Here is a 23,216-nt window from a genome sequence, read left to right on the forward strand (position 1 = left end):
TCATACCTTGTCATGAAGACTTTGGCCACCTATCACTCACCATGGGCTACAAAGGGACAGAGAAGTGATTCCTTCGTACTAGCTTGCACCCTGTGCATTCATAGACCTGATTTCTTCACAATAGCATTCCTTATGGCTGTTCCCTAAGAGACTCTCAGAAACCTGGGTTTCCCCAGGGAAAAAAACCCACAAAGTAAGCCCAACAACAATGATAATAGTAACAGGAGACTTTTGGGGAAAACAATAAAACTAATGCACATTACTGAGCTGAACTCTTGTTTTACTTGAGAGATGAGTCCCTTCATTTTTCTGCCTTCTTTTAAAGTTGCTCTCTTAGGTTAAAAAAGGGAATATATGGAGTTTGCCAGGAGCCTGCAACTGTAGGCACCACATTGTTGGGAGGAGGAAACAGAACTAGAGACTTTGCCCAGTGCGTGAATGAGGACACCAGCTCACTGCAGGACATGAGTGTGCTGGCTGAGCATTGTTACCATCCTGGAGCAGCATGGATGGCTTGTAATTAATTATAATTAATTAGAATCATTATTAATAATAACTATTAAGAATTATTAATCATTATCCTAATTATAGGCAATACTTCTTTTCCCTGGGTCTCTTACCTTCATTATCCCATTCCAGTTGTCTCCCGTGGATACTCGGAAGAGGGTCAGAAAGGCCATGCCAAAGTTTCGGAAGGTGGCGTGCCGTCCCAGCCCCTCGCAGGGGTGCGTGTCATCGCATTCTGGGGACCAAGCACAGCCGTGAGACCCCTGTGCACCCACGGCTCCCCCCCCAGCCACCGGCACAGGAACACTCACCGAGGTCTCCAAACAGCTCCACTCCAAGAGCTGCAAATATGAAAAACAACAACATGAAGAGAAGACCCAGATTTCCCACCTGGAAAGAGAAAAAGAAATAGGGGGGGAAAAACACACAAAAAAAGAACGTTCATTGATTTTTTTGTTCCAGACCTGTTTCTTGCTGTATTCTTTAATCCAAAACTTAAATTGCTTCAGGGGAAAAATGACCTCAATGTGAGGACTGTATCTCAGACTGAGCTTCGGAAGGGAAATACGATTTTCTAATGACAGTAGAGATAAAATGATTAGCATTCTTCTGCGATAGGAAATGAGGTCTGGGCCAGAGGAGATCTGGTGTGATATGGCAGTGGGTTACCTGCGGCAGCGCTTGCATCACGGTGTCCAAGAGGGCTCTCATCCCTACAGCCATCTTCAGCAACTTCAACACTGCGGAAAACACGTTCGTAATATGGTAACGGCAGTGTTAACAAACTCAGTCCCTCTCCCAAGAGCCGCAGATTATAGGAAGAGAAATGTGAAATCATGTCAAGTGTTCTCCATTAGCTGCTATAGTCCCAGGCCTTTTTACATTGCTCCTGGTTGCTTGGATACTATTAAAATCCTGTGAATAGCAGCATCACCTATCCTGAGACTTGGAGAAAGGGTCATCGTTCTGCCTGGCTTTTCCTTTCCCCACCTTATCTGTGTCGGACTCATCTCCTCCTTCCTCTGCTTATCGTGTGCAGTTACGTTCCCAGCCCTGGGGCTACTTTCCCACTTCCATACATGATTCACCGATTTACACATCTCTTCCAGAAGGTTGCATTTCCAATTAGAAACTACATGTATTTTTAATTCTGAAAGGGATCCAATGCACAGGAAAAAAACACTTTTTTCCCCCTTGGAGACACAGCAGCATTTCATTTCTCCTCCAGTTCCTTCTTTGCTTAGATGATGGCTGTAATCATCGCAATTATACCTCAGAGCACAACGTTGCCCTTCAGGAGTGCCCAGGAGTATTTTATTAATGGCCTGAGCACTAACATTTTACCTCTTCCCCATTTGGCCCTGAGAGCTCCCTGCTCTGAAAAATCAGGTCCCAAAGAAGTTGGCTTCCCAACTCGGGTACGTGTCGTTACAAGTCTGAGGGGACAGATGGATGCAGAGTGACGAGGCATGCTTTGTCACCAAGTGGTGATGTAAAGTCCCACGGGAAATTAAATTTATTAGATGTTTGTCTTTTAAAGGCAACATCCTCGAGCTTGTGTTCTCTGATCCCTGATAGAGACAACTTCGATTTGACTGGCATATTTGTTACAGGTACATCTCTGGGAGTTACAGCCACAGCTATTTCTCCTTTATTTCTAAGCGCTCAGCTTTCAAGTCCTCTCAAGACAGAAACACATAGTCAGTTAGCTCAGTTTTTGGCTCCTCACAAGTATTTTCCCCCATTGTTCTTTCATTTGTTTACAGCCTGTTGATGCCAGAACTATGCACATTGCGATGGGGGTGTGCCCCAGGATCATTTCCCAATGCTTCACTCTCTCCTGGCGGGGACCCTGCACCTCAAACACAAGCCAACTCTGCTTTATTCGTCTCACCTCGAGCAATCCTGAGTACCCTCATGATTCGGATAATAGTGGGGTTAATTGGTAGCGAAGCGTTCACCTCGATCTCTTCCAAAGTGATGCCCATGATAGACAGGAGCACGATTGCCAGATCTAATTGGTTCCATCTGGAGAAAACACAAAATGAAGTTTAACATCTACTAAGAAGCTGGCAAGGGGAGGTAGCTTGTTTCACATGAATTCCAGTCATTTTGATGGTTCTAGCACTCAAATGAATCTGCAGCATTTTTCCGAGGGTATTATACAAAAGCAGTTATGTTATGAAATCATTACAACTAATGCATCTCATTAGAAAATCAGCGAGTTCCAAAGATATTCTTGACTGAAGGGAAAGAGGAACAAAAGCTGGGCAGTTTTCTACTCAGAGGCTACAGACCTCAGGGGAGATGCAGCCGTATCTGTCCAGCCACTTCCAGACATGACACTCGTGGACCTCAGCACGAGATCTGCCCTAGAAAGAACCGGACCCTATGTCCGGTCTTTGCAATAAATATTATGTTGAATGAAAAAAAGACCCTGGGGATTTGTGCCAGGTTGGAGAGAGGCATAATCCCAGCCTGGACAGCCAAGACATGGGCAGAGGGATGGAACCAACCCTCAGCTGCTAAAGGAGTCATGTCAAGTCCTGCTCAGTGCCAGGGCTCTTGGTATTAACATTGAAGGAGGCAAAAATGGGAGGAGAAAAATTCACCAAGGATGTAAAATCTGTATTTGCGAAGTAAGAGAGTGAAAAATCTAAAAAAAGAAGGATTTTCATCTGCTGTTCAGCATCTGCTTAAAAAGAGGTCCCTTTTCTCTTGCATTTCCACTCAAGGCCAGATTGCCTCTGTTGGCATAAATGTTGTCATTTCACCAGGTTCTCTTGATTATATGGACACACAAGTGGCATGAGAAGAGAACCAGCCACTCGGTGTGAGACTCGCTCTTATTTTATCCACCCCAAGGGCTGAAGTGGCGCAATCACACTCCTTGGTGTGCCTGATCCTTTCTCCAACTCATATCCCAAGCCTTCACCAAACCAGGTTTCAGTTTTCACACCAAAAAGCATTCAAACATGTCAGACTGACACCACTGGGAAGAGCATCAGGGTCCAGGACACTGAATTTGGGCACCTGTCCCCAGAAACGTGCTTGCAGCCCCCGCAGTCAAGATGGAGCTTTTGTTACCTGTCTTGGAAGAAGCGACGAAATCCAAAGGCAATAAGCTTGAAAACAGACTCCAGGACAAAGATCACAGTAAAGATGTAATTGCAAATCTTCAGGGCTTCATCAAGAACCTGGGATGTGGACACAGGGTTAGATGCCAGTTCTGCTGAGGGGCTTTCTGCCTGCAAACTCGCCCTCCCCTCCTCTCACCAGCTACTCATTTCCCAGCTACAGATAAAAGGCTCCAACCATGGGCTCACTCCGATGACAAATGTCCCAGGGAAAAGTCCCAGTGCTTCAGAGAGTGCACAGCCTGCATTTCTGCCTGGCCCCAACCCAGCTGATTTACAGGGTGTTTCAAAAAGCCAGACCCAATTTGAAATCACTGTATCTTTGAAAGTGGGTCCATCCTGTAATTCACAGGAGGGGGGCTGACACAAACCCAAGGCACAACCCAAATCCCACACCAGTAACCCAGCCCCAGCTGGGATCTCTTGGGTGAGGGGTAGGACCCGCTGCATTTGCAGGTGTCAGCAGTGCAAAACCCCTCGGTGCTTTTATCAGAAAGCAGAATTTCATCCCACTTGCTCATTTGTTCATTGCTGCAAGAGCTGTGGGCTGGCTGGGATCGTGCAAGCGCTGGCCAAATGGCTTCTTGGTGACAGCCTGTCATTTACTCCTCACCTTGAGCTTTTGGCAAGGGGCAGGAGAGAGGGATGGCACGCCAGCAGGAACGAGTGCCTCAGGTTTTCCTCTGCCCACCCTTCCCTCTGCAGGTGTCCCAGCCTGGCCGTTAACTACAGGTGCCTCCTGGCTGGGACAGCTCCTGCACAGTCAGGCATTAAGCCACGGCAGAGATTATTTCATCCCAAAAGCCCAGCTCATGGAGGAGTGCTGTGGCAGCAGCATCCTGCGTGGCCTCCCAGGTAACATCCATCAAATGGATGTGTCCAGAGCACTCTTAGGGATGTGAGACATGGCAACAAAGCGCTCTCAGACAAAAAAAAAACAAACAAAAAAAACCCACCAAAACCCAGTTGCTGATCTCTGAGTGGCAAAAATCAGTAGAGTGGGTTTTAAGCCACGCACTCTGCCTTCATGTTACAGTTTAGCTTCAAGCATCCACGGGTGAAAACCACCTCAACTGCCCGAGAAGTACAAGCCCAGCGCCAAAGGAAGCCATGGCTCTGAATGAGTCTCTCTGCTGTGCTGCAGGGGACTTGGGCTTTGCCAGCAAACACGCAGATTTATTTGGCAAAAGCAGGTTTTACCCAGCAGCTCTTTGCTCAAAACACCTTTACGCGCACCACAGCCCCTCCTCTCTGTGGGCAGCTGTAACATCTACATCTGGAATCTCATTCACAGGCCATCCCACCACCAACTCCTTTCAGCACCAACATGCCGAGCAATCATAAATTTGGATATAAAGCTCTCTGATACGCTTAACCTTTTAAATATCTGCAGGATCCCAGCCAACAGTCACCCGGACAGTGATTTCGGGGCCCTGATTCAGCACGTCCATGGCTCTCTGTGTGCTGTCATCTCAGCACAGCCCAAGCTTGAAGTTACTACCCAGATGCTGCATACCAGAGGCTTAGAGACAAAATGTTATTTTCCTGAAGAAAATTAAAAACAAAAGCCTGCCCAACATTTTTAAAATACAAGAGAAAATGTATCTGCAAAAGGACTGCGGTAAGACGCATGCCCTAGAGCGATTCCAATCCAGGCTCCTTAGCCAACAACCTTTTTCATCACCAAATTACTGAATCATTCAATGAGCCTTCCATGGTATTTAAAGGTGACCTGAATAGAAAAAAATAAATAAATTGGACTTGTGGCCTTTCACTTTTTGGCTTCTTTATGATAGGCTGGAGGCTGTTTTTCCCCTTGCCTGCATGTCTTATTTGTTTGGGTTTTTTTACATTAGGTATTCAAGTCCTGTCTAGTCTTAAAGAATATTTCCCCCTATTGTGTGTTATATTTATTCATTCTGAAAGTGGCTAATAAAAATAAGTGCAAGTTATATGGCAAAGGCAGCTATTTCCATTTCATTCTTATGCATGAGAGACTTGACATCCCAGGACAGACTGTTTTTATTTTCAGACTATGACAAAGACCCAGGAACTTCGAGCGCTAATATATTAAAATGTATTTTAAGGACCAGCACAGAATCCAGTGTCTTTGAAAACTGGGCCCTGTGGACACTGGGAATTTAGGAGAAACTTCACAAAAATAAACATTTCACAATTTTTTTTTTCTTTTTTTGCCTTTTTTTTTTGGGGTGGAAATCCTAAGTCAAATGGAAGATTTCAATGATAATCTCATCTAGCAAAGCAAACAAACCTGCTTCCCTCATCGTTTTTAAAGCAACCCTTTTGCATTCAACTAGAAGGGAGAGGTGCAACAGGGCCCAGTTCCCAAAAGCCATGGTTTGAGCTGGAAGATAGACGAAGGATGGGGCAAAGAGACAGGTTGGGCAAGGTGGACAGAAGTCCTGAGGTCTGACAGCAAAACTGGCATTAATTCTGCCCATCAGCACATCCCACCACAGCCAAGCATGTCCGCCAGCTCTGTCCCCATACCTTGGGCTGCTGGTAGTGCTCCATGGCCATGGTGATGACGTTGAGGCCGATCACACCGGTGATGAACAGGTCCAGGTAGTGGCTGGTGCACATCTGGTGGATGAGGAGGCGGAAGCGGGAGTAATCCGAATAGTAGGGCTTACACTGAGCTTCTGCAGCGGGGAGGAGGAGAGTGGAGAGGCACAGCAAGTCATTTCTCTGCGTCTTTCTGAAGTCAATGCACCCTCACTTTCCAGCTCCAAAGATAATAAATTCTAGACCATTACAGCAACATGCTGTCTTTTTTTAAAATTTATTCTCCCTTTCTTCTTGCTGGCATGTTACCATTTTTAATACACAGCAGGGCTCCTGTCATCTTATATACGTTAAACCTCTTCAGTGGGACATGCGCTATACTCAGCCTTATGGCACCAGGGATGAGGTGAGCTGGGACTATTGTGCTGCTAAAGACTCTTTTTCCTGTAGGGAAATTTAAATCTAAACAACATCTTTTGTTTATGCTGATTTTAAAGGATCTTAAAAGTCCCCAAAGTATCCAAAAGCTCGATTAATGGTCAGATACCGGGAACAGATTTTACTAACAATGGCTTAAATACACAGACCATTGAGTTAGCGGTGGTCTTTGAAAGAGAAGTAATTCAGTTATATTATATTCTTTGCAGTAAACTGCAGATAAAACAAAATTCAACACTTTGGTTGTCAGGGGCCTGAAAAATAGCCCATAAAAAATACCGAGGAAAACTGATCAGTCAGCCTTAGCGATTAGAAAATAATGATCCTCCATTTAGACAAGATTATCAAAATACAGATTTCACTGTTTGAGTCGTTCCCATGTTCGGCTGCCTCAGGGATGACACATGCTCTTCAGACCTTGAACATTCCTAGAGATAAACTCATTTACTCACCTAATCTCTAATGGGGAAATGCCAAGGCTGAGTATATAATTCAGTACAATTTTCAAGAAGGCATTATAATGCAGATTGAAGCAGAAAGGACTGTCTTGAATATGTCAAAGTATAATATTACTCTCATAATTAGATGATCAACTGGTTATGAAAATTATTGAGCTGTAAGAATTACATGGCCTGATATTTAGTGCTGCTCAGCAAATGTACAGTTTGATACATTATTCCGAGCAAAAGTTTTGGCAGAATGAAGCCACAAAGCACAGGTTTGGGTTGCCCTCAGGGAAAACTAATTTTAGAAGATTAAACTTTGTCTGCAAATAGAATTCACTTTGTCAATAGCCAATGACTTTGCAATCAAACCCATCGATTTAATGGTTTCATGTGCTCCCTGCTTCATAACAGGATCGTGACAAATCAGGGTTTTGTTTTTCCCCTAGAGACAGACCTTTCCCTTATGGCCCTGGGACCAGAGAGACAAATCACTCAGCGCTTTTATTCTGTAGGGGTTTGGAATGCCCACAAATCTGTTTCAGCGTCATCAAATAAAAGGTGGTATTAATATTCACTTTCTGATCTGCAGTGTGCTTTAGGTGATCTGTACCTGAGTGCTAAAGCACGATATCGATGAAAAGGTCTATAAAATGAATTTTCATGCTGAATCTATTGAGTGCTTACAAAAAAGCAGCCTGGTAGCTGCTGACTCACTCATAAGACTTTGTCAGATATCTCAGAATCTGCATAAATCTCCATAAAGTCAAGATATCTCGATCACATTATGCTAAATTATGAGTAGCAAATTAACTAAAATGTTTGAATACAATTAGGTTAGGAATAGGACCTATTTTTATGAACCAACTTATCATCTCAGAAAGAAACACCATCGTAATTGGATCACTTACTTCTTCTACATTTATGCATAATTCACATTCAAAAAGAAAAATGTCAATGTTTCTGCCTTTGCTTGCAGTGGATTTACTTGTGAATAATTACACTGGAATTCAAATTTTTCTTAGCTTTGATTGACAGGTAATTCCAAAGCCTACAGAATAGCACCGTCGCTGTTAGAACAGAGAGAGGATTTAGAGAGAGGTTGTAAAATGTCTCCTGTGCAAGGCTCCTGCACCTGGATTAGCCAGTGCATGACCTTATAAGCAGGGTTGTCAGTTGTTCAGATATTTGCCAAGGTTTCTTCCCTTTCACAACCCCCCTTTCCAAAACACCAAAGCTCCTTTCCACTTTTCCCAGCACATGCCCCAGCCAAACATCTCTGGATGCTGCTCTCACAGATGCGCTTGCAGCCTTAGATAATCACCCTTGGTAAATATTTCACCCTTCCCCATTAACGTTAAATAAGAGGGGATTTGTCAACCCTGGTCATTATCCATGTCACCACTTGCTTCCCCGGTCGTCGCATGCTGGCCATGCAAGTTAGTGCAATAGAGATACTACTGCGAGATGAACCACACAAGCTGGCATGCTGTCCGAGGACTATAGATAAATAGCTACTGTGTCTAGGTGGGCAGGGAACTTTCTGAACAGACAAACCTTTTTTTTTCCTATTGTATAAATACCATTTATTTAACCCAATCTGCACAGTTCTGCAAAGAAGTCGGGCGTTGCTCATGTATGACCATCCAAGTGCAAAGCCCATGCCCCCTATCACACAGTATCGTTTCTAATTATTGCAGGAAAGATCTAAACAATACCAACATCTTGGGAAATACAGACATCTGTTAAACTCCGGGTGGTGAACTTCACAACTAACACAACACCACATTACTGTACTGTTACAATACACTGTGTCAAGAACAACAAGAGCTCTGGGTTAGTCTCGGTTATTACTGGAAAGGTTAACTTGGCTTCCCGGCACACATGGCGTTAAAGAAAAGAGGAGGAGAGCAAACAAACAAAAGAAGAATTGGCAGAATGAGAATGTGAAAAGATGGGGAAATACAGCAAAAGCCCACTACAAGACATAAGGCTGGTAAACAGGGTGTAAATCCAGCTGCTTCACTGTGGCCAGAGGCCAGGAGGGTGGGAGAGGGAGAAGTGATTCAAATTTAGATTTCGTTACACTGGAGAAAATCAGCTCAGACGGTGGAGCCTGAGCAATCTCCTCCTAACTCAAGCAGGAAGGAGATTTTAGAGCTTGTAAAGTCCCACTTGCTCCTTCATCCCGGGCAATGGAGATCTGAGGGGACAGTGCTGGCAAGGGGACTGTGTGCCTGGCAGGGGGGCACTTGGCTTGTCACTTTTGTGATCCCTCAATTCAAGTTGTTTCCAAAGCAGACATTCTGTACTCATCTTGGCATCATTCCATGGGATTAATAATTGATCCCCTTGACAAGGGCTGGGAGGCAGAGCCCCGCAGCCCCAACCTCTGTCCTGGGGCCGCCAAACTCATCGTCATCCTCTTCTGTCTGTTTAGAGTGGCAGTGACCATGGCTGTTGTGGGAAAAACATTTCCCATTGCTGCTCAACCTGTCCCTTTGCCCAGAGAGGTGGTGGATGCCCCATCCCTGGAGACACCCCAGGCCAGGCTGGACGGGGCTCTGAGCAACCTGAGCTGGTGAAGATGTCCCTACACGTGGCAGGGGTTGGACTGGATGAGCTTGGAAGGTCCCTTCCAACTCAAACTATTCTAGGATTCTTTGGTGATCACAGCCCAGCTTTGGGGCATTAAACCCCAGGCTCTGTGGGAGATGGGGCTGAGGTCACTCCTTTCCTGTTAAATGCATTTTCTTGGTGGGAATGGGGCTGGGCATGCAGCTCTGAAATATCTCCAGATAGCAGCTGCCTGCAAATATAGCCCTGTCAAGAGAGAAATTGCCACTTTCCCCGAGGTGGCTTTCGAGCCGGAGGTGCGTGGGCATGGGAAATTGGAATTCACGAGAGTGGGACAATTCCATTACCATCTCCTCCAGCTTCTTCCTTCTTCTATAATAAGGGAATTAACTACTTTGCAGGTCTGAGTATATCTGGAGGACAGCAGCACACCAGTGAGCAATGAGCCTGTGACGCAGCTGGATTTACAAACTATATCAAGAATATTATTAGGTTAAAAAGTAGTTTGCACTGAAGGAATTTTTTGTTTTAAACACAGTGTTTTACTTGGCTTTCATTGTACTGAATGGACTTATTAAAAAAAAAAAAAAAGCAAAATGGGAAATGATAAACTATTTCCACTGAGAAGATTCCAGTTATGATAAAATATAGACTCAAAAACAGAAAGAAAAATAATAAAATCATAACCTCACTAAGCACCAAGCAGCAGCACGCTCACACACACACTTCTCCATCTTATCTCCACAGAAAGAGAAAAGAAACCCTCTCTAAGTGATGTGTGGAAGATTTGGGGTCACAACTCCAGGTTTCTCATTGAACCACAGGAGGTTTGACTACAGTACCCAGGACTGATTCCCTCATATCCCTCACAGTCAGGTTCAGAAATAAAACCTTTCTGTTCCCTCGCATCGGTGCCTGAAGAGCAGTGTGGCACATTCGCTACTGCTGGATCCAAGGAGAAGACAACAAAAGGAAACACAAAGCACAGACCTGACATTCGCACGCTTTTTAAAGGCAGAGTCTAAGAGTCTTTCTGAGCCTGCGCAGGACAATGGAGGGGTTGGGAATGAGTTCAATGCCTTAAAAATAAAATAAACCTGCCTTGAGGTAGCTCTGTAAGACCAGAAAAAGAGTCACAACCAAATAAAACAAAAAATAAATAAAGAGACCCCCAAACCCAGCGAAAACACCCCCCGTCATGCTGCCCCATTTTGTGGGAGGGGACAGGAGGCCTACCAAGAAGAGCAAGAATAAAGGCAAAGAAATAAGAATACCAGGAATGGCAATGGGAAGGAGATTCGGGATTTAATAAAGCATGTTGTGATAATGTCCAACAAGTCCTTAGAAAATTAAGGTAGGAACTTCTGTCTCCCCAAGTTGTCCTCTGCAGTGAAAGCCAATAGCCCTCACCTTGTGATTTTTATTTAATCAAAACTCCCAGCAATATGTGAGAGATGGATGGAGCTCTGCTCCCGTCTCAAGCAGTGGGAGCTTGTTCACAGGTGAGAGTTTTAATGGCACATTTTTCCTAGCATATTATTTTTGTCGAAAATTACAGCTATATTTGTTTCTATGTTAGCGCCTCTTTAATTATTCAGGCTAATATTCTTAAGTTATGAATTAAACAAAATGCATGCCAGATCAAAGCTTCTTCTAAAAATAAAAGGAACAAGGGACAGATTTGCGGCCCTGAGTTATCATCCTGGTGAGGGGGGACAGGAAAGGGAGACGTGAGCCAGCCCTGATTGGCGTGGCCATGTCAAACCCCAGCAGCCATCAACCCAGACGGTCCATCCCCTCCAGGACCTGGAAAAGCTTTGAGGTGGCATCTTTATTTCATTTAATTCACAAGATGCCTCATATGTTGAGTGACTCTCAATCAATACAAAGAATTTACAAGCTGGGCAGCACAATGGCTAAACCCCACATCCACCCTGGCTCCGTTAAACCACTGAAGCTCTATACTATACTGAATTTTACCCTGCTGAAAAAATGCTGTGTCTCCCTGGAGCACAGTGTGTGTGGAGCAATGAGCAAGGGCTGGAGAAACAATGAAATAACCTCCCTAAGCGAGACTGCCTGCCTTCCAGAGACACTCCTGCAAATTAGTCAGAGACTCCTAAGTTGGTGGTAGGAAAGCTAGAGTGAACGATAAAGGACCCAATTCACAGTCCAGTCATTATTCTCAAACAAAAAGAAAAAAACAGCAAAATAAGGGGGAAATAAAAAAACCATGAAGAGTCTGACAGTGTCTTAACGAAAACCAGAAAAAAATATTGAAAAACACAACATGATCAAGTGATAAATTAAAGGTTTGCAAGTGTCAGTCCTGAGGCGGGTCTGCAGACCTGCCGTTGGGAATGATGCGCGTGTGCCATGGAGGAAGCAAACGAGCTTTGCACCACACAGAGGGTTTAGTGGGATGCCTGGCAGCAGCGGTGGCCAGCATTAGTGACACAGCACTGCCATTCACGTGGGACGAGACGTGCCGACTTCCCAGTACCTTGCACTGCACTGGCTGAGCTCTCCATTAATACATCATCCAGCATTAGATCTAAAAGAACGAAATGGCATTAATGACCCGGCAGGACACACGGCAAGACTTCCCTTCCCCTTGAGAGGTCCCGGTGGCTCTCAGGCTCTCCATTGCCTCTACCAGGAACGTTTTCTCGTGGGATCCTCTCCTTGTGCCTCATGGAGGGTGGGCTCAGGTGAAAAAGCTCTTGTGCTTCTCCCGCGTGCACAGGTGGAAGCCCAAGAGATCCCTGAGAACTCCTTGGCTTGACGACGATGAAGAAGACGACGCTTCTGAAGGATGGACTTTGTACATATCCTGCACCTTATAGTGACCACTCCTGCATCTGCCTATGTCTTGCCCAGCTGGGATCTCACACGCTTGCCTGGTTTTCAGATGTCCCGTTGGGTAAATGCTTTTGAAGAGTCTACAATAAAAAATGACTGTGCAACCAGTTAGATGTCTACGTCTGTCTGTGTCTGACATCCACAGGTTGGTTTGGGCATCTGGGGACACTCAGGAAGCCCAGCTGAAAGGAGCCCCCATGCAGTTGCTGCTATAACTAAAGCCCTAGTCTTAGTACCATCTGCAAGTTTCCACCCTGCAGAACGAAGCTCAGAAATGACATCTGTTGCCTCCGAGGGCAAAGCTGGACACGGTCAATTAAAACTAACATTTCACTGAATGTGAATTGGGAAAACTGTTCTGAAGTGATTTGGAGGGCTTCATGCTTTGCTCCTGAAAGGTTTTTATAGCTATTGAATAATCAGCAATATTTGATACTCAGTAAAATATCTCTTTTATTGCCTCTTTAATTAGGCATTTCATAGCACTGAATGAATAACTACATCTCCAAGGATGGTTTGTGATTCTTTCCCACTGGGAAATTGCCCAGGCTTACGTCTTTTCTTCATCTAGTTCCTCTAGCATTACAAATAAGGTCATTAATAATAACTAAATATCTATTTTTCTTCTATAGAAATGTTTGCTTTCCAAAACCGCAACTTTAAATGGGGATCTTTCTATCCAGCCTTTAAAAACATTTTCTAGCTCATCAGCCTGAAACAGTGTTTGGGAACTTGAACTGACCAGAAGAGCTTTCTAGACATTTCCTTGATGTGAAAAACAAAGAGAATTCTTTCCATCTGTATCCCACTTAACTGAGAACAGACTAACGTGTCCTCCACCGCTCTTGAGGGAAGCCTCCAACTTTCCAGTGACCATCACCAGGCTCTCAGCATAAACCAAAGTTTGATGTCCAGAGGCTGGTGTGATACATCCTATTGGTTACAAAACCCTTGTAGTTCATGGGACTCGACCAAAGGAAAGTGATGGGTAAGTGCTGAACTGAGGGAGGCTGAGACACTCTTGTGGTACGTGGTTGCATAACGGAGCCTGTCACAGCTATTAAATACCTCTTAGACTATTAAAAATAATAAAAAAAAAGACTTTATATAGTTAATATTACCAGGTTTTGGAACAATGCTTGATCAGACAGCCTCTTAAACAGTACTGAAGTCTGTCAAAGATAGAGAAAAGCTGTGAAAGGGAACACAGAGAGAGCAGCAGGCGCCTGCCCCAGGAGGGAGAACACGAGGCCATGGACACGGAGAAAGTTCAGTCAGAAGAGAGAGCATGCAAGAAGAAGAGTACCTCCAACCTGTGGCCTCTGGCTGACTTATTCCTCCTTATTCAACCAAATTAAAAGAGAAAAAGACTAGAAGAAAAAGGTCAGGTTGGAAACTTTTAGCAGAGCTGAGGTCTAACCTCCCTTCACCTGTAAAGCCTTCTCCAGGCAGGGCTGAAAGCTCGCGTATTCCGTTTGGAGCTTGGTTCAATTTGCATCAGTGCTATTTTGCCTAGTTAGTGACTCTTCTCAGCTGGCTTTTTTTTTTTCTTCTAATCTGTATTTCTCAAGCAAATGCATTGATATGTTTCTCTAAGGGGTTTTTAAGCATTACTAGAATGAGATGGCTCCATTATTTTATTACACTCTTGAATAGCAGTGGTGCTACTGTGCCAATAAATAAACCTGCTTGATAAATGGGACAGGTAACATCACTGTGGCATTACAAGGCTGTAATAAACCAAATAGTGAATCCAGTTATCAGCAGCAGTGCTTATGACTCAGAAGATTTATGGTGCCATCCGGCACTGCTGATCTTTGCAGTTGTCACTATTTGTGTAACACTGAGCTCTGCTATCCAAGAAGCTGCAGGTCTGATTATTATTATATTTTAATTTAAATAACCTCCAACGGAAAGGTCATTGCAAATCATGCAGCCATTAAAAAGGCTTCCATGGCTCTTTACTCAGCCTAAAACGACACTATTTCCTTCATGCAAATTTTATAGCTGGACATGCTTTGGGGAGAAGAATGATCACCAGACGTGAGGCAGGGAGGGGAGGGAGGAGGGGATTGTGTGGAAGGTCAAGCAGGACTCAGAAAGATGTGGAAAGACTACCGACCAGCCATCTGTTTCTCCTTACTCCTTCTCTTTTTCTCCAGCCGGCGAAGCCTCTTCTCCTCCCGCCTCTTGGCTTCTTCCTCCTCCTGGTGCTGCCGACACTTGTGGAAATTCTCGACCACCACCCCCACAAACATGTTGAGGACGAAGAAGGCCACGATCAGCAGGAAGGAGATGAAGTAGAGGAGCATCCATGGGTTGTAGTTCATGACTGGCTGCAATGTGGAGGAAGGCAAATGTAACTGAGCACCAAAAATAAAAGGGAGCAAATTGATAGAGCTGCTCCATGCACAAAACCCATGGGAGCCCCTTTGAGGCAGCCCAGTGTGCTCTGCTTTTCCTGAACATTAGAGCCCTCTAAGACATTTTAACTGAATGTTCCCAAAACATAAAGCACGTTTAGGATGGAAGAACCACCTCTGTTCTGCCAACAGCAGGACAGTAGCATCTTTTTACAGCTGTTCCTCACTGAAAGTCTGTACCTACACAAAGCACTTATTTTCTCCTGGAATGTCCAAGTTGCTTAAAAACTCAACCCTTCTTTGATGGGTGCAGTTCTCCTACTTCTGGTTACCCCAGTCGTGTTGCAAAAACTGTAGGAAAAAGGCTAGATCCAAATCCAGACTTTCTACTCGTCTCCCTGTCACATCCCAGGACTTGGGCTAAACCGCTCCCTCAATCCCAACCCCCCAAGAGTATTTTACAAAACAAGAACCAAAATGTATGATCTACACAACTCATTTCTTACAGCTCTGACAGAGCACATACCTGCTGGTCAACACCCACAGCATCTAAGCCATCGTACATAATATCCACCCACCCGTCCTTGGAGGCCAGAACAAAGAGGGACATCAGGGCCTAAAAATACATAGAAAAAAAAGTCAGACATATTTGCACTAAAGCTCTTCTACTTGTAGCATTTTATTCCTCTTGGCCCTTTCCTGTCTGAGGATGATCATTACCTGTCTGATAATGGGACACTTTGGTGCCCAAGGTTTCTCCTGGCAGCAAAAACCTATCAATGTCCATGCCCCGTTCAGCAATGAGCGCTCATTCGGAAACAGCAAAGCTGAAGACAAAAGCAGCTTCATTTCCACCCTCCAGGTCTCTACCGCTCCTGAGTAATTAGTCCTTACCAGGCTGCTAAAATAAGGTTGTGTTGCAGAGATGGTTGAAAGTGTCCAGCTCTATTAGACAAGCCCTTCTGCAAGATATATTTGGTTTGTTATGTAGTAGTGAAGCAATTAAGTACTCCACGAAGCCACATGTGCTTGTTCGGCTCCGAAAAGAAGTGTATGCCTGCTTGGAAACACTGCCTTTGGGATTTACAGAGACAGAACGCTGTGTATGTGAACTGAATATTTACTGTGACTGGTAGTGCCCTGTAAGACAATCCCATGGGATAATAATGCACAGGTTTTAAGTCAAGGAGGTAAAGGAGCAAAGAAGCAGATTACCATTCTATTAATACCTGGCCGAGATTATCAAAATTATACTTGTGCCGGACCCATTTGTAACTTGCTTCTGCACAATCCGATTTATTTGTGATGTTTCTGGTGTCCTCCCCTTGGCAGACAAAAAACTTGCCTTTGAAAAGCTGCAAAACACACAAAGAAGAGAGGAAAGGTAAGGGTTTGGTGAACAGGATTTCTCTGCAGATGATGGGCATTTCTCCTGGGATATTCTGCACAGCCCACACTAACCAGAGAAGCTCAGGGAAATGGCCTCATTCATGCAGGTTATTAAGTGCGAGCAGCCTGTATAATAGGCACCTGATGAGCAAATGCATGATTTCACATCGTTTAGGACACCCACCTTATGCATTAGGTTGTCTGGTTCAGTGATCTGAGTCTGGCCTCAAGGCCTTTGCTTCTGGGTCACAAGCTCCAGGGGAGCCCCAACTAATAGCCCAGACCAGCTAATGGCTTCTCACCACACGTGGAATGTCTCCGGTGACTCTCAGCCCAGTTAACGATGCCAGTTTCAAGAGTTACCGACAAATTAAGCGTAACAAGGACCCTCTGTCAGCAGAGAGAAGGTGGCAGTGAAGAGGGACAGTGATGGCCTGAGCTCTGCTCTTACAGGTCACAAGGAGACGTGTCGAGAGGAGCCAAGCTCCTGCAAGTGACGTTAGGGTCTCACTGAATCAAGACTGGTGTCAGTCCAGCTCTGGTCTCTGGTTCTCAGTGCTGTTCTCCAGCCATCATTTGGCTCTGCAATCCAGGCAGAGGTCTCTGAAACTATTCCTTGTGCAGAGCTTAAGGAGTCAAGCCCAACTGATGCTAGGTAGCTTACTTCCTTTGGTGTAAGCCAGGAGAGATGTAACTCCTGGGGAATCCGCTCCTGATTTACACCTGCATGAGGAACATGAGCTTCCATGCACTTAATTCCAGACCTGATGCTTCCCGCACCCAGAACACAGATTGGTTACTGCTTCTGACAGGGTGATTGATGCTAGCAGGGTGGATGGTATCAAAGCCTGGGAGACATCCAACAAATCTGGTTTTATTTGCTGACAGAAACTATTGACATTACGGTTTTGGGGGGAAATGGCAGCCAGCTCACCAGGCTCCTTAAAACAACACCTGGGTATCCAGAGAAAAGATGCTGATGAGTTTTGATCTGTTATTCTAGACAGATATCAGTAGAAATAATAGCAAAGGAGATAAATCTATGCATTACTCCATGGGTTTCCTTGAAAAATCAACAGCAGAAGGATGTTCTTGAGGCATGCAAAATTAATCACCACTCAACGCAGCCATAAAACTTCTGGGTGCAAGAAGAGAAGTATTCCCTGATCCTTCCATGGAGAAACACTAGCTGTGGGTAAGGCAGACTGGGGAGATATAGCCTTCACAGAGAAAAGTTTTAATTAAGCAAGAAGGTAAACAACTCTTTTTAATATATGGTCTATAAATATAACTTCTCCAGGAGCTGGACTATAATGCCACTCAGACGGGAGCAGTAACAGAGCTACTAACGGGGTTTGGAAATACAAAGTCCAATTTACACAAATGCTGATCCCCATCAGTGCTTCAGATTTTAGCAGTTCTGAAAGTGAAAGACCCCGTGTTTCCTTCTGTACTTGTTCTATGTGCTTCTTGTGTCTTATTAATGACTTTTCACATGTAGGCAAGCTCCACAACAAAAACAGTCTTGCTAACAGGAAACACCATTAAAAAAAGTGGACGTCTGGATTTAACAGCATAAAAAACTTCTAGTTTGATCCCCAGTTTATATTTGCATGGAAAAACCAACAGTAACCTTGAGAGATCATCTTTTTATAGAAAATAGCTATAACCCTCATCTTACACCTAATTAGACATAAATATTAACTGAGAATTTTGCATCCTGAATACAGGATCAGTCTTGCTTGTATCTACCGCTTGAGCACATCAATAGTCACGACAATTTAACATAAAACTGCAAGTCACCAGGGAAAACAATCACAATTAGCAGGGAGGAAATTCAGAGAGCATATTGCAAGTTTTGCTGTTTGGCATAAATTTTCCTGTGTCTGAGTTTTATATTGTTTTACGGGATGTGCTTAGTTTTATGAATCTGTTTAGTATAATGGATGGATGTTGTTGTACGGTAATGGTAAACCAATCTAGCTGCTGAGGTGGTTATGGATGGCACGATTTTCTTCTCTGTTTATTTTCAATGCTGCATTCATTATTTAAACAGTACATTAGTATAAAATATAAGACACCTTTCCAAAACAAAGCCAAACAGACCTGCTTCCCAAAGCTGGCGGTGACAGATCAGACAAACTTCAGAAAGGAATAAGTGTTATGTCAGAATATTTATATGAAACAATCTTTTCTTCTCAGGTAATGAGAAACCAGTTGCTTCAGAAACTGCCACTTTTTTCTCTGGGTTCCCGCACTCCTAGGACTGAGGGTATTGCCAGCAGGGCTGGCTGGAAGCAGACTCGGAAATCTCTGGTTCTGCAAGCTTTCAGTTATACAAACTGTCAGAATCTGGATCAATCTCCAGGTCAAGGTCTCTCTGGAGTTTACAAACCAACAATTTCAGCTCTGAGAGTTTCTATTTCCCCATTGCTTTATACCTAGAAAATAGGTGGAGGGGAGATGTCCCCACATTATCTCCCAGCCAGAACAGGAATGGGATTTAAGAGTTTCCTAGTGCAGAGCTTTTCTGGTAAATATCATGTTTTAGACCTGACCCTTCTCTGGTGTGGCTAGGGGAGAAAGTGAAGAAATACCTTTATTTACATCCTTCTGCAGACAGAAGTCCTTGTGGTGGAAAGAAAGCCCATTCTGTGCCTTTGAGGGGTCATGATATTGGCTTTAGTATCACTGCATGCAACGGAGAAGCTTCAAGAAGTTCAAGATGTCAAGTGACACATAGCCAAGACCTGGAAGCTAGGAATAAGTTGCCTTGAGAGCACTTGAAAGAACCAAGCTATGCTACTGCGGTGGGGACAGAGAGCTGCATAAGTCCGTATGTCTGAGTCTTTCCAGGCTGTTAAGATGGCAAAGTTATGGATTCCAAACGAACACGCATTTCTAGAGCTGAGCAGAGGACCTTGAACCAGTGATAGGCAAAACCAGCCCCGCTAACTGGCTCTAACCATTGCTCCTTCAGCTGTGGCCAGGGATGTGTGTAGCTGGGCAACTGTTGTTAGGTTGTAATTGTTAAAGAGGTTTTAATGGCTGACTATTATTAGGAAATCTGCTTCCTCCTCACTAAGTGCAAGGAGCATTCCCCAAGAGGGCCAAACAACCTATTGCTCGGTTGCAGAAATGCTTATAGCCTGCCCATTGGTACAGATACCCAGATGTGGGGCCATCTGGGGCTCATGATGCTTTTGGGTTCGGTGTTGAGGCTTCCAAGGGACTCACCTGGACTCCCAGGATCCCAAATATTATGAAAAAGGCACAGCAGATGACCACAATGTTCCCAATGGGCTTCAGGGATGACATGAGAGTCTCCACCACCAGCTTCAGTCCTTGGGCTCGACTAATGACCCTGTGGAGACAAGTAAGCACAAAAGCTCTGGTGAAAAAAAAAACAAGTAGAGACTGTAGAGACTGTACTATACTCTCAAGGACAACACTACAATGAAAGAAGAAGGCTAGTGTGATTTAGAGAAGCCATCTCACTGTGCTGGGGAAGATGAAGGAGGTATTCAGGCTCACAGACGAAGGTGGAGAGCTGGGGGACCGAGAAAGGCATCTGAAGAGGTTGGATGCCTCGCTCCTCATGATGCCAACTGGAATTAAGCATTTCACTAGCTCTGTAAATCCATTTGTACTGATGCCATAGAAACTGCTTTCCCAAGGCAGAAATTGCTGTCTACTGTGCGAGTCCGAGTCCGAGGGAGGGCAGTACCTGTGTGCTTCTGGGTACTGGCTGGTGACTCCTCTGAACACCTGACACTCAGAAGTGCCACAGATTTCTCCGCCTTCTTGTTTCTGCCCCATTCTCTCTTTTGCCATGGGAGTGCTCTCCCATTTCACCCCAAGTCTGGCTGCACCACCTGAAGCACAGTTGGAGTTTTGTTGCCTGGAGAGGATCCAAGTTCTCCTCCTGTCTCCCGGGCTGTGGTGCTCCCAGCAGAGATGCCCATGGACACATCACATGCCTGACACACGTGGCCTCCGCTGGGACCCCAGCTAAGCCTGGTCCAGCCCTCTCCTGCCCCAGAGTCAACAGGTTTAGCAAACTGCACTGCTCAGTGCACAGGCACCACCAGGTCTTTCAAGAACTGTTGGCTTTAAAAAGTATCTTCAAAAGCTAAAAATTATTTCCCTTTATTTCTTGTTAAATATTTACTCAAAATGTCGAGGGTAACCCATAAATTATCATTTAAAAAAGTAAACAGATGGTGGTATTTTTATGCACCCCCTTACTGGTGAAACACAAAAGGCAATGCTGCTATTCCTCATGCTGCGTGTCTCTCTCAGGTGGCTCTTGTGGGTCCCTATTTTGGGCACCTTGGCTTTCCTCATGCTCAGGACAAGGGCTCTTCCCACTCCATCTGAGTGGGCAAAGCAAGATTTGGGCTGGACAGTCTAAGGCTGAATTACTCTTTTGGATCCTCAGCTGGTCTAAAGAACTCAGCATCCCTCAGCTATTACCCTCACACAGTCCTGCGTGAAATACTACAAATGCCAAACTAGAGAGGGGAAACTGAGGCATGGCAGGACTGCAAGCCCTGTGCTTAGACATATGCAGGCACTTCATTTCCAATGATTCTGAAAGTAGGTACTGTGGTGCCTTTAGGGATCTTGATTTAGGTATTCTGTTCACTGTTACACAGGATGGAACTGAAGTCAGGTCTTCTAAACTGAAGGCCTTTGGTCTAAAATACCGGAGCAACCTTAAATTTTGGGGAACAAGGAAGAAATTTAGTGTCTGGAGTCTAAAGTCGATAACTTTCTCCAACGCTTATTAAGAAAGCCTATTCTAGAAATAATAAAGTGATTTCCCTTGTGAGATACCCTTTGGTATCCAGCAGAGAGAGAAAATAGGAGGTTACTCGTCTGACCTCTTAAAGTCATGTGTGTTGAGGAAAAAAAAAAGTCTGAGAAACTGCAGCATTTGGCTGCTTTCAGAGTTTTGATCAACCAGGGAATTTCTCAAATGAGAATGCATAAGGGTGAAAGCTGCCACCAGTTTAGCTCCACGCCAGTGCTGTTTCCAACCCTACAGGGAGAGAAGACTTTGAAAAGATTTTGAAAAATAATAGTTCTTACTGATGAAAACCTTCAGACCTTGGAGCTGCCTCAAACTAAGGGCCTGATCCAACGTCAAGGCAAGTCTGTGCAAAAGCTCCTGCCGCTCTCCTGAGAGTCTCATAACTCCCTAAGAAGTGCCAGTGAAACCCTCAGCACTTCCAGATTATTAGTGTCAGCTCCAATATGTCAACAAACAGCATCCCCGCGCCTCATCAATATTGCCTGAGGTCCTTCTGAAATCAGGCTTGTAAACTCATATTATCTGAGCCACCACTCCTGCAATTTATTGCTGAGGGATCCAGCTGATTTGGAGCCCTCCAGGCATGCCAGAGCCATAGACTCGCCGAGCTTGCACTCAGGATAATTCCAGTCTGCATTAGGCATATGACAAATGGGGAAATTGAAATGAGACCTTTTAGTTTTCATTATGAAGAAATGTGAATCCCTTGAGTTCCTCCTGGTTCTGCTGGTCTCAGCATTCACGATGGTGTTAAACCCCTGGTGTGAGACACTCCAAGCCCACAGCCAGCCTCACCCCAGCAGGATCACACTCCTGTTAGGGCTGCTAGTCTGATCAGAGCACTCAAAAGAAGAAGTAACACTTAGATGAAGTAGTATATCGATGTTAATGAAGATCTTCCTCCACATATTAAAAAAAAAAAAAAAAGCAAAAGTGATAATATGATGGATAGAAAAGAGTCTATGAAATGACTATTTCATACTAAGATGTTATGAAAAGTGAATAATTCATCCATCAGCTTTGGAAGTCAAAGCCCAGGCGCTATAGAAAGTAAAACAGCACTGAAGTCCATTCACATTAATTTTGAATACATTTTAAATTTTGATTTCTCTTTTGATTTCTCTTAAGTTACAACACTTGATCCCAACAACAGCAGGTTGAATGCATTAGGAAGGAATGTTATTGTATAAGCAATCCCTCTACTGGCTGAAACATCAGAGGTTCATGGAGACATCTTTAAATGTCACTCCTTTGTGAATATATTTTTGGAATTCTGGTCACGAAGCTGGGATTGGATCCTCATGGATTCAATTTGGAGGCTGATAATCAACCATGCAATCAAAAGCCCATGACTGGCACACAGGCCAGTAGAGTTTTGTGCTTTTTTGTGTTTTGTTTTGTTGTTTGCTTGGGTTTTTTTTAATGCCTGTACAAAAGGCACAAGTTTGCATAGTTGTGTGTGCTGCATAAAGCAATGGGGCTCTTTTCACAGGAGAAAATAAGAAACAGAATGAGGGAGGTCTTTTGCAAGAAGAACCCCTTCAGACCATCAACCAGGAAAACCAAAGCAGAGATGACGAGGACTGTCCCTGCCCCTGAGTTGAGCGTGACATGCACAGCCATGGCTTGGCTTCTTGTGGAGGGTGTCCTCCCTGCTGCCCTGTCCTCAAATGCCCATAGGAAGGGAGGACAGAAGGCACCGGGTTGGCTCCTCCGTGGTGGGGACAGAGCATTTGCTTTGGTCCCTGCCCTACCCCTGCCTGGGAAAGACAAACATGGGCTCAGTCCCTACAGGGGAATTGACATGGGGACTGGAGCCATGGTGCGCAGAGACCTCGAGTCACCTGTCCCAGCTGTCACCCCATGCTGATCCAGTTGAAGATCCTGGGCAGATTGAGCGCTGCAGCACAGGCAGAGTGGGCAGCTGTGGGCAGCCCAGATGTGCATCCCAGAGGCAGATGGGTTTCCACAAGCGGAGATTTATGACTCACTGAAAAGCCCCTAGTCTGATGGCTGCTTTTTTCATTTCCTACAAATCTCATTACAGGGGAATATAACTGATTGTGAACATATTTAGGGAATGGGTTTGTTGCTATCTTTTTACATTTCCTTTGTAGTAGAAAGCAGTACGTTGGCTGAAAACATTCACAGCCTCTCT

At 44.6% G+C, this 23,216-nt stretch overlaps 1 protein-coding gene across 26 annotated transcripts in view; it reads right to left on the reverse strand.

Moving 5' to 3' along the window:
• The window catches only part of CACNA1G (calcium voltage-gated channel subunit alpha1 G), a 141,672-nt gene that overhangs the window by 21,001 nt on the left and 97,455 nt on the right, over positions 1-23,216 (reverse strand). For 10 of the 26 annotated variants that reach the window (XM_065034836.1, XM_065034832.1, XM_065034828.1 and 7 more), the window contains 11 exons: positions 19,480-19,606; positions 16,083-16,208; positions 15,380-15,469; positions 14,613-14,826; positions 12,132-12,182; positions 6,156-6,307; positions 3,595-3,704; positions 2,402-2,535; positions 1,177-1,247; positions 819-897; positions 621-742 (listed from right to left, as the gene is read on the reverse strand). In XM_065034836.1, coding sequence (XP_064890908.1) covers positions 621-742; positions 819-897; positions 1,177-1,247; positions 2,402-2,535; positions 3,595-3,704; positions 6,156-6,307; positions 12,132-12,182; positions 14,613-14,826; positions 15,380-15,469; positions 16,083-16,208; positions 19,480-19,606 — 1,276 coding nt within the window. The remainder of the gene's footprint in view (positions 1-620; positions 743-818; positions 898-1,176; positions 1,248-2,401; positions 2,536-3,594; positions 3,705-6,155; positions 6,308-12,131; positions 12,183-14,612; positions 14,827-15,379; positions 15,470-16,082; positions 16,209-19,479; positions 19,607-23,216) is intronic. The other 16 variants (XM_065034837.1, XM_065034838.1, XM_065034833.1 and 13 more) reach the window with 3 other exon arrangements.

Source organism: Columba livia, chromosome 18 (assembly GCF_036013475.1).
Source record: "Columba livia isolate bColLiv1 breed racing homer chromosome 18, bColLiv1.pat.W.v2, whole genome shotgun sequence".
NCBI classification, from domain to species: Eukaryota; Metazoa; Chordata; class Aves; order Columbiformes; family Columbidae; genus Columba; species Columba livia.